The sequence below is a fragment of the Trachymyrmex septentrionalis genome, unplaced genomic scaffold, assembly GCF_001594115.1.
Source record: "Trachymyrmex septentrionalis isolate Tsep2-gDNA-1 unplaced genomic scaffold, Tsep1.0 scaffold2, whole genome shotgun sequence".
Taxonomy (NCBI): Eukaryota; Metazoa; Arthropoda; class Insecta; order Hymenoptera; family Formicidae; genus Trachymyrmex; species Trachymyrmex septentrionalis.
In genome coordinates, this window is record NW_017305179.1 from 2,645,290 (window position 1) to 2,656,853 (window position 11,564).

An 11,564-nucleotide genomic window follows, 5' to 3' on the forward strand; every position below is an offset into this window, starting at 1 on the left:
TTTTCTTATTACAATATATGTGAATATGTGAAATGTGTATTTTTGTAAATATATATTCATTTGTAGTGTGAATTATTATCTGAAAGGATAGTACAAATAAGACTATACAATTTTTTTTCTTTACTAATAACTTTTAATACTTTTTAATCTATAATGTTTATTTTGATTTATAATTATGTGTAAGCAATTTCATAATTAATAATCTCTTCTCTAGATAACCACAGGTTACACATTTATTAAGTGTGGGTCATGCAGACCACTTGCAGAGTAATGTAATGAATAGCTGTGGGAACTCTACTACTAGCACGAGGCTACGTGGTTCCAAGTGTGCTGAGACTCAAGACGAGTCTATAGATCAGGGAGGAGAAATAGAGAAAGAAGATAGTGGTGTGATAAGTGGTTATAGTGTCAATGATCTTAATGTACCACGCAGCACCCTCGTCATTTGTCAGCGAAACTCCAACTACTCCTCAGATTACGGTTTTACAAGATTTAAGCCAAGGTATTATCATCTTTGTTTCAATTATACTCTTGTTATGATATATCTAATAAATCAAGGTAACTAAAAAGAAATAATTCTTTGCAACAGACTTAGCGGTCTTCCAAGAAATGAATTTCGAATGGCACGTGGCAGTAGCTCTACAGATCGTGCTAGGGGTGGAACGCGTGGGAGGGCTTTTAAAAAGACCCTCAATGATCGCGAATCAAATTCAGAGTCCAGTTATCACTCTACATCTAGATCCAAGTTTCAAGAATCGTTGAAAAATCATGAGAACGCACAGGGCAAATACTACGATGATAAAAGAATAAATGGTAATTTATTACATTTATATATTGTATATACACACACACACACACACACACACGTGTATGTGCGTGTGCGTGTAATATTTGTGCCTGTTCTACTGGAATTTTGTTCTTTAAAGCAATCTGCTCTCTCTCTCTCTCTCTCTCTTGTTTCAGAGGACTCGAGAATTTCTAAGCTTTTACGACGATTATGCCGTGAAGATGATTACGATCATCTCATGGTACTTTGCAAGCAAGTGCAAGAAAGTATCGTCGCACATGAAAATCAACGATACATACGACGGAACTTGGAAACTATTTGTGAAAGTCTGTTAGATTTCTTGCACTCTGGTCCTGGTCAGGAGGCAAAACAACAGGTTGCTAAGTGTTTGGGTCGAATTGGATATGTGGTAGAACAAGATTTTAAAAGGTATGTGCACATTCAAACGCAATATGAATATGTAAAAGATATATTCTGTATCTCTTTATTCTCCCAATATACGTATGATGATGTTGAACAGTAGAAAAATTAAACAGTACAAAACTTGTTTGTATATTTTCTAGATATATGGACTGGATTTTTAATAAATATTCATTGGAACATAAAGATGATGTGAAATGTCTGTTAATGAAGTCACTTATCGAGACGCTCAAGATGGACTCTGAGATATCAAAATTGAAGGAATTCTCCATGGTAAATAAAAACATTTATGTACATGTATTAAAAATCTCGATAATTTCTAATTGTTTGCTTTCGTTTCAACATAACAATAGATATTAATCAATTTTTCGTAATTGCATTATAGCCGATGATGTCCCAATTACAGTCAATATTAGAGAATGTCGACAGAGCAGACTTACTGGTAGCAACTGTGGATGCTATATTACTCGTCATAGATTCTTATCCGGAAACGTTCACAAATCACTTCCACGATACTGTGGACATACTTGTGGGTTGGCACATCGATTCCACGCAACAAAAGTCAGTTGTCATTTACGCGAGTCGATGTTTGCAAAAGTTGCGCTCGTTCTGGATAGCGGATCTGCAGTTTACTCTAACGTTACTAGGACAATTTTTGGAGGATATGGAAAGCTACGACGAAGAATTGAATTCGCCCGAATCCGGTCGTACTTCGCCTGGTGATGATGGATCTCCGACACCGAGAGAATGCATTCTGCGAATTACCTCGTTAATATCCGTTTTTAATACGGTAACGAAGAGCGTAGCCGAGCATCTGAATCCAAATCTTGCACCCAACGTACAGTGGTCTTTCCTAACGAATTGTCTGTCGAAAATGCTAAAGACCGTTGTCAAAGCGATCGAATTGGAAGAGGATAACGACACTTGGCTCAAGATATCTAATAATCCAGAAAATTTGATCAAATATGTAAGGAACATGAGTTCGTCGCAAGAACATGTCGAGATACTTTCGAAACATTTCAGTAAAGACGACGTTACCGAGGAAAATCTTATTAAGATGATAAAGTCATTGACTATAAATAAGAAAAATGATAAGAAGAATTTCAAGATAGCTTCTGACAAAGGAAACGTTCTGTCCAGGGAGAAAGGACAGTTGTTAATGAGTGTAATGCGATCGATGGAACCAAAAGTCAAACAGATTGAAAACTTGTCGGAAGAAAAAGAAGAATTGATTGTAGTCGCGAATGAATGCGCCTTCTTGCTCCTTGGTTATCTTCAAAGTCGAGTAACAAAGAATCACGAGCTTCTCTATAAATTTATCGATCTTCAGTTACAAAGAGTTAACATCTTTTGGGACGATACCATTATTTCCATGTTGAACATCATATCAAAAATAATAAAGGAGGTATCTGCGAACCTGCCATTGGAGTTGGTGCACACGTTACTTGGCAAGAATTCGATGCTGCTAAAATTAAGATTCCGAAATTCTATTACCATTCAAAACGCGAGTTTGAGCGTATATCACAGTCTTCTCAGCTTAAAGAATATTCCATTATTACAGGAATCTTATCGCTATATATTAGCGGATTTGGAGATAGCTTACAAACTTATACTATCCGATATAGATATTTTGGTTGCAGACAATCCGTTGAGCGATTTGCAATATACGAAAAGCGACGTTGAGATTGTAGTTACGTTCATACTACGTGCGCTTTCGGACATAGGTGAGTATATAACGTGCCGCTATAATTGGTATAAAAAGAACGAGAAAACGTGTAATAAGCGCTTTTATATCTTTTTTAGCAAACGCTAGTAATTCGATTATTGGAATGTGGGCTTTGAAGCCCAGTATCTTGGAACTTCTCGCAGTCAGGTTAAAACCATACGACATTGCACTGTCTACAGCGAGTCCGTTTTTACAATATAATATTCTGTATTTGCTCTATGCGCATTGTTCCAGGTAAAATGAAACTTACTACTCCTAGTACTCTCTTTCGATAGTTTAACGAATGAATATATAATTTTAACGTGTGTGTCGATTTGTGTGTGTGTGTGTGTGTGTGTATGTTAACAGGTACAATCACTTCGTTTCAAGCTCCAGCTTGATAACAGGTACTACCGCTTCTCGCCCGATGGATATGTTTCCCGGGACTTTGGATGTACCGACTACGTCACCAGCCAGCGGTCATTTGTCTATAATTCTCAATTTGATAGCAAAGACATATAACAAAAATACGCCCGCATGCACTTTACTCCTTTTGTCCACTTGGTTGCAAGAGATTTGCATACAGTCTGAAAAGTATATCGGAATCTTGAGCGAAACTCAGGAATGCCAAAGTATAATTGCGAGTTTAATCAATTGTGGCGCTACGACGAATGACGATGTTGCGAGCGCGGCATGCAATCTCTTCGAAATGTTAATGACCGCAAAGGATGTGGTATGGAAGCAAGGGACCTATTTGAGTATTGTGGACCTAGCGACGTTGCATTTGACTTCGTGCAACAAAACTATCCGTGAAAAATACGGCGCTCTGCTAATGTGTATGCCCATTAACATTGTTTTATCAAAATTGAACAAACAGCATTTATTCTCAGACACCAAGGTAAGTGTCTTTCTGAATGTAGTTCTGTCGAAAAACTTGTCGAGTTAACATCTCTTTCTCATTTCATATTTAAATGTTTTCTACATTGTCATCATATTGTCTTGACTGTTGTGTGGTATAGAAGTTGCGAGAGATCGTGACTTATTCGACAGAATCGTTGATTCTCGCTCAAAGATTGCACATGCGAAGTAACAACAATGGAGAATTGTTGGCGCAGCATTTCAAAACGTACATGGCGTTTCTACTGCAAGAACATTATCTCGACGCATCCGGGTTATCGGAAATATTTACTTTATGTTGGCCAGCTGTGTAAGTATTCTTTACCCGAGATTGTTTTTTTCGCGAAAACGGTGATAATCACACGAAACGTTTCTCCGTTTCCAGACCAGAGAACGGAACTACAGCGAGGATGTATGATTTAGCATTGGCAAATTGTTCGTTTCTGTTTTTCTGGAGCGGTTTCGAGGCAGCGCAACATTGTGTCCTGAACAAGCTGCGCACTTCTCTGGGGAAGCCACAGGAAACGTTTACGTCGATCGAGAGTGCTCTGAAGATTCTGGCTCGCGAGATATCGTGCCACAACCTGGACGTGGCAGTGAAGAAGCAGGGATTAGAGAGCCAGGAATTAGATCGCATCTTGCACGAGCACACGCGAGTACGACTCTTCGTCGAGTTCCTGGAACATCTGGAAAGGGTGATTCACAATGCGGCTGATGGTTGCGCGATGGCGCTCTTACCACTGTCAAAACCAGTCAGAACCTTCTTCCACACGAACAAGTCGACGTGCAAGGAATGGCTAAATCGCATACGGTTGGCCTTATGCGTAGTCTCGTTGCACTCCGGCCTAGCGACGAGTGCGTTGCGAAACGGTCAGAGATTACTAGAGGATTTGAGCAATGCTGATAATACGCAAGGTATCGAATTTGAGAGGGCAACATTGTGGACTACGCAGGCGATGGTCGCACTCGGCGAAGCGGAGGCGTTGCAGGGGCTCTACCTTTACATCAAGAGCAAGGACAGACAGTTCTCCTGGTTGAAAGCAGCGATGGAGGAAGCCGCCGGGCGTTACGAGTCAGCGGCGGATGCTTACAAGCAGATCATCGACGATCACGATCACGTTAAAGCAAACGACGACGAAGGCGGCAGAACCGCGAGACTCGAGAGCGACGGTCAAGTGCTGGGCTTCTGCATGCAAAGACTTTCCAATTGTTATAAAGCGGTCAGTGACTGGTCTGGATTAGTGGAATGGAAATCACGAGAGAGCGAGATGCTGACGCAAGAGAATTATGTCGCCGTGAGAAAGCAAATTGCAGAAAATATTGTTCCGCAGCAGGCGGATTGTCTGAAAAAGTTCGAGGAGGGCAAACTGATCTCCTTGGACGAGTTGTCGAATTGGAACCTGCTGGAGAAGAAAAGTAATTGGAACTGCGCGAAAACGCTGGCTGCGTGCAGCAACAGTTTGACGAACGTTGCGCTCAGAATTCGCCTTAACGAATTCGACGATTCGTTTGACGACAGTATTATCGAGAGATGCCAGAAGATTGCGGCCAAGGTGATGCAGGACGGATTGCGGAATGTGCCGTCGGAGTATCTCAGTGATGCTATACTGCTCCAGTATTCTGCGACGGGGCTGAAGAACATATCGCGCGGCAAGAAGGACAAGAACGTTTTCGAATTATACAAGGTTGATAAAGTGAGTAATATCAATTCCAATATTTTAACGCAGATATTGTGGTGGTCCGAGTATCTGGATCAAGCGTGCGACAGCGGCTCTACGGAAGTGGACAGTCTACGATTACATGTTGTCAGAACGGCCAGGAAAGAAGGCAACTTTAATTTAGCGAAACGTGAGATGGTCAAGTACTTGAAATCGGAGCAAAACCTCATTCGATTGGAAAATCCGACCGCTTGCACTTTCACCGAGATCACAAGCGGCATGCTGAACGGGCCTGTCCACGTGAAATGGACTAAGAGTAGTATGCGCGCATTCAGAGAATTATCGAAATTATTGTATGACATGGAGAAGACGAGCGAGGCTTTGAGGATGTGTTGCGTGACCGCGTTGGGGATCTCGCAAGCGATCGTCAGTGGCGAGCAGTCTGCCGATTTACGGGAAACGGGAACCAAGCTCTTGCTTACCCTGGGTAAGTGGATACAACAGGACGCAAACGTGAAGGAGAATCCTCAATTGGAGGAATTGCTCCGATTCGAAGCTATGCACAACGACGGCCTGATGGACAAACTGTTCGGCGAGACGATCGATTTGATTCCTACGTCGGACATGATAATCGGTAAACTGATGCAACTTGGCGTGAATCAGTGTCCGGATTTGCCGCGAGCCTGGTCCAGTTTTGCCGCATGGTGTTACAAGTGGGGCCGGAAGATCGTGGACAACTCCAACTCTGGTCAATTGACGGATACTGACCGGGTAAACATACAGTCGTTGCTGCCGATGGATATAGCCGAAACTGATCTCAACACCATTTTCTCTATACTAAGCCAGAACAAAACCATACCCGAGGACGAGGGCGATATCGACATGAACGACATAAACACATCTGACATGATAGAGAATCAACTGAGGAATGTGTCGGTCTTAAGTCACGCCAGCAACGAACATCTCGGTATGCTGGTCGACATCTGGCGACAGGCGCAGAAAAGGATCTATTCGTATTACGAGCTTTCAGCGAATGCGTACTTCAAATACTTGCAATTAGCGAATAATGACAGCAACGAGTGCGACACCATCACGGCAACGTTGAGATTACTGAGACTCGTGGTGAAGCACGCCCTCGAGTTGCAGAATGTTCTCGAAGCCGGTCTCTCGACAACCCCGACCGCGCCATGGAAAGAGATTATACCGCAGTTATTTTCGAGACTCAGTCATCCCGAGACGTACGTGAGGACTCAGGTATCCGAGCTGTTGTGCCGAGTGGCCGAGAATTCGCCGCATTTGATCACGTTCCCGGCCGTGGTGGGCGCGGTGTCCGGGCAGAAGAAGATGTACGGCAAGGTTGTTAGTCCTTATGAAAAGACCGATGGCAATGATAGCTCGCAGAATGATGTAGATTTGAACGCTGTCATGGAGGGGCGAGAGAGAAAAGAAGGAGAGGAGAATGATGACGGGGAAGAGGAGGACGAGGAGGATGAGGAGGAAGAGGATGAAGAGGAGGAGGAGGAGGTGGAGGAGGAGGATGAAGAAGAGGAAGAGGAGGAGGAGGAGGAGGAGGATGAAGAGGAGAAAGAAAAGGAGGAGGACGATGACGGCGATGAAGAAAAGACAGTGGCGGAAGCAATTGCATATAACGACGAACATGAGAGTTTTATGGATTCCTATTTCTCGCATTTGGTCGATTGTCTCTCGAATCGTATACAGGATTCGGTAATTCAGGTGAAAGTGCTAGTGAAGGAGCTCAGACGAATCACATTGTTGTGGGACGAACTGTGGTTGGCAACATTGTGCCAACATCACACCGAGATTACCAAACGATTCGAGCAGCTAGAGATTGAGATTCAGCGGGTGCAGGACAATATATGGCTTACACTCGAAGAGAAAGATAAATTGATCGCGGAGAAGCATAGGATTATTTTGAAGCCAATTACATTTATATTAGAGAATCTGCTATCTATGACGTCTGTACCTGCCGAGACGCCACACGAGAAGACCTTTCAAGAGAAGTTTGGTGCTTCTATAGAGGAGGTAATCAATCGATTGAACAATCCCAAGAATCCATCAAAGCCCCAAATGGCCAGTTTGGCCTTGAAACATTTGGAAACCAAGTTAGCGCAACGCGTACACCGACGAGCCGCTTATTCTCTGTCAATGATGGACATCAGTCCTATTTTGGCCAATCTGAAGGACACCCGTATCGCCATGCCGGGCGTCGCTGCCATCGATAACAGGATCGTCACCATTATGTCGGTGGACAATAATGTTCAGATTCTACCGACGAAGACAAAGCCTAAAAAATTGATATTCCACGGGTCCGACGGCCACGTTTACACGTATTTGTTCAAGGGACTGGAGGACCTGCATCTGGACGAGAGGATAATGCAATTCCTGAGTATATGTAACACCATGATGTCAAAGAATAGCGATGCCAAGGTCTACAGGGCGCGGCACTATTCAGTGATCCCCTTAGGTCCCAGGTCCGGTCTCATTCAGTGGGTCGATGGCGTTACGCCATTGTTTATACTTTATAAGCGATGGCAGCAGCGTGAGTGCGCCGTCATCAGCAAGACTGGTGGCGGCAATTCTGCTATTATGCGACCGTCGGAACTGTTTTACAACAAGTTGACACCGTTGTTGAAAGAGTGCGGAATCGGTTTGGAGAACCGAAAGGAGTGGCCTATTCATGTGCTGAAAAAAGTTTTGGAGGAATTAATGAGGGAGACTCCGAAGGATCTACTGGCCAAGTTAGTTGCAATAAAAAAAACGGGCATTAGCCCGTACTTTTCAATCGGATCTTTCGACATCTATTCTCTCTCTCTCTCTCTCTCTCTCTCTCTCTCTCTCTCTCTCTCTGTCTCTCTCTCTCTATCTCTCTATGTTTATTTTTCTCACATCTTCCCTTTACCTTCTCAATATGCATTACAGAGAGATCTGGTGTAACAGTATCAACGCCGGCAGCTGGTGGCAAGCTACCAAAAACTACTCATATTCCGTTGCGGTAATGTCCATCATTGGCTACATCATAGGTTTAGGCGACAGGCATTTGGATAACGTTCTCGTTGACCTTAACACCGGCGAAGTTGTACACATTGATTACAATGTCTGCTTCGAGAAGGGAAAAACTCTACGTGTCCCGGAAAAGGTGCCGTTCCGCATGACGCCAAATATTAAAACGGCTTTAGGAGTAACGGGGGTTGAGGTAAGTCTTCTAAAAATCTTTCTCGATAAGGTAAGAAATAACGAATAGTTGATACCTTTTAGTTATAACAAAAGATCCAATTACGATTATGAAATTTTAATACCCTCGGAAATTGCATCTATTTTGGAAATTTTTACATCGCACTCGAAACATTTTAATTTTGCGCCAGACGAGTGTCTCTCATGTTTACAATTCTTTATACGTACAGTTGTTACATTTATAATTTCTTTATTTTAATATTTTCAGTTGAGAGAGAGAGAGAGAGACAGAGAGAGGGGAGAGAGAGAGAGAGAGAGAGAGAGATAGAGCGGGGAGGGGGAGGATATAAATGATTGAAGGAAAATGAAATAGTTTACAATTTGTTCTTCTATTAGATAGCTTTTAGTTAAATGGTGAGACGAATGATATATTATATTTAAAAAATTGTGTTCCCCGTTCCTACGTCTTCTGCATGATTAGATTGACGATCGGATGAACATTTGTGCGAATTGTTGTTTCTTCCTGTACTTGTACGCTGACTATCTTGTACATCTACCTGATTATTTAACTTTCGTTGTTTTTCCAAGTATATTTTGAAACTGGAGTTGAAATTGCTATTGGGCGATTTAAAATGTAAAATCTTTTGAAAGGCTTTACGAAAATTGGTATTTTTCCACGCGTATATGAAGGGATTCATTCCGCTGTTGGCAATGGCCAATGCGAACGTAGACTTGTACCAAATCGTCAACGACTTTGTTTCCCAACCAAAGGTTCGCATGCAAACGACGATGAAATAAGGAAACCAACAGATCGAAAAACAGCCCAATATCAGCAGTAGCACCTAATCCGAACATTATTGTTATTATTATCACTGGTAAATCGCTACACTTGTAAAACACTTTTAATTCATCTCTGCAGCAAAGTATAGCAGTTTTCTGCTATACCTTGATTCAAAACGTCACATACTGTACCTGTACGCTTTTGCGATCGTTTTTCTCAGTGATATTCGGAATGACACCGAGGTTCATGCGACGCGCGTGCATATGCGCTTCTCTCCAAATTTTCCAATATAGCAGAAACATTGCTATCCAACTGAGAAAGAATGCCGGTATCTGTATAGCCATTATGTAATATCTACCAAATATACCAATAGTGTATTAATTTATGTAATGATATAAATTTTTACAGTCGCGCGTGAGCAGCTGCTTTGAAATAATGAACTGTGATCGATCGAAAACAATTAATTTTCTTTTTACAGCAATTATCGAATGTGAAATAATAAATGTGTGCTTACGCGCAGCTATCATGGTTGCGCATAGAATATTGACTGGAAAATGAAGAATCGATAGAATAGTGGTAGATGTGGTATACCTCGGCAATACCGTTTCCAATTCACACGGGTGTGACTTATCGAACCCATTCCAATATATCGGGATCGATGACACGGCCATAGTGCATATCCAAGCGACGACTATAATTAGCAGCACGCGTCTTTTGGTCGCGTATGCGTTATAGCTCAATGGATGCACGATAGCGACGTATCGGTCTAGGGCGATCATTATGAGATTGTATATGCTCCCGCCGCACGCCAAGATAAACATGACGAAACGCGAGATGCACACCGACTTGTTGCGGTGTAACGTACTGTCCACGTAAAACGCCAAATGATACGGTACCGTTATGCCCACCATAAGATCCGACACCGCTAGGTTTAGGATAAAGTAATTCGAAACGACGCTTCGGAGCTTACGAGCCCACGTGATGGCCAATATTGTCAGGATGTTTCCCAATACGATTGCAACAAACAGGAAACAGTCCAGCGAGATCCAAAATACTTGACTATTCTGTTCATTATCGGTGCTGTTTGGTTCCGATAAATCGGCCGTGCTCATTTCAGTAATGTCGCTTTCCTCCAAATACGAGTATACAATTCTGAAAAGAAACTTGAAATTTACATATACGTACATTATGTGCGCGCGTGTGTACATTATGTGTGTGTGTTTTAAGTTTTTAAAAAAGAATTTTTCAAGTATCCATTTGAATTCAAACGTATAAGATCCCTTTCTACGGCTTAAAGCCATCAAAGTTTCTCTGAAAAATGATCAAAGAAGACATATAGAAATAATTCTTTTAGGAAATAAGAAATCTTCCATCCGGATGCATTCATTTACAGAGAAATTAAATTGAGGATATATGTCTTTGTGGCACACTTTATACATCAGTCATGGCTATTTGTGTGGCTTACGAGATCGTTTTTTTCAGTTGACTTCAGTACACTAAAAATATGAAATATATGAAAAACGATCATTGTTAATATTACTTACCTTTCGTACGCATACGCGTACATACACACGGAAAGAAACGGATTTTCGATGGTAGTCTACGGAAGGTACACTGCGAATTGTGCATTACGATTACGTATAAACCTACAAAAGATTCGAAATTAATTAATTTCCGCAAATATATAAGCAGTAATTCTGGCTTTCGAAACGAAAAATCACGATACCTCGCGTTTATTTCGTCACTTTTTAGAGGAAATAAATTAATTATTTGGAATGTAATTGTTAACGATGCGGCGTTAGTTTTCACAATAGCTGCGATATCTCTCGATGAGAGCGTAGATCGATACAAAACGATTCGACAGATACGACACGCTGGCACCCGTCTGTTCAGGAGTGCTTTGACTTATCTACTCGTTTAGTGGTTTCCCTGGCGAAGAAAGAACTGCCATATTAAATTATCAGTCGACGCTATCAGCGGCTTGTTCGCGATCGTACAAGGTCGATGGGAGATGAACGAATGAGCACACAATCATGAGCGATGTCGTGTTGTTGTATTCTGCAGCAATGCTCCAGCATCTATGAATAGTGTATATATATATATATATTACGTATAATATATATA

The 11,564-nt window shown here is 41.9% G+C and overlaps 2 protein-coding genes across 2 annotated transcripts in view; one reads left to right on the plus strand and one right to left on the minus strand.

The window, feature by feature from the left end:
• LOC108747403 (serine/threonine-protein kinase SMG1) overlaps positions 1 to 11,564 on the plus strand; it is an 18,673-nt gene that overhangs the window by 825 nt on the left and 6,284 nt on the right. The window contains exons 2-12 of the mRNA XM_018484828.1: positions 215 to 502; positions 590 to 813; positions 964 to 1,216; positions 1,351 to 1,480; positions 1,593 to 2,931; positions 3,011 to 3,167; positions 3,282 to 3,810; positions 3,932 to 4,119; positions 4,195 to 6,889; positions 7,061 to 8,226; positions 8,408 to 8,681. Of these exons, the coding sequence (XP_018340330.1) occupies positions 276 to 502; positions 590 to 813; positions 964 to 1,216; positions 1,351 to 1,480; positions 1,593 to 2,931; positions 3,011 to 3,167; positions 3,282 to 3,810; positions 3,932 to 4,119; positions 4,195 to 6,889; positions 7,061 to 8,226; positions 8,408 to 8,681 (7,182 nt within the window). The 5' untranslated portion in view covers positions 215 to 275. The remainder of the gene's footprint in view (positions 1 to 214; positions 503 to 589; positions 814 to 963; positions 1,217 to 1,350; positions 1,481 to 1,592; positions 2,932 to 3,010; positions 3,168 to 3,281; positions 3,811 to 3,931; positions 4,120 to 4,194; positions 6,890 to 7,060; positions 8,227 to 8,407; positions 8,682 to 11,564) is intronic.
• LOC108747400 (histamine H2 receptor) lies at positions 8,998 to 11,460 on the minus strand. Its single transcript, XM_018484824.1, has 5 exons — positions 11,167 to 11,460; positions 10,985 to 11,086; positions 10,032 to 10,592; positions 9,632 to 9,794; positions 8,998 to 9,501 (listed from the first exon to the last, which is right to left on the minus strand). The coding sequence occupies exons 2-5, from the start codon at positions 11,005 to 11,007 to the stop codon at positions 9,097 to 9,099; spliced, it is 1,152 nt and encodes a 383-aa protein (XP_018340326.1). The 5' UTR covers positions 11,008 to 11,086; positions 11,167 to 11,460; the 3' UTR covers positions 8,998 to 9,096.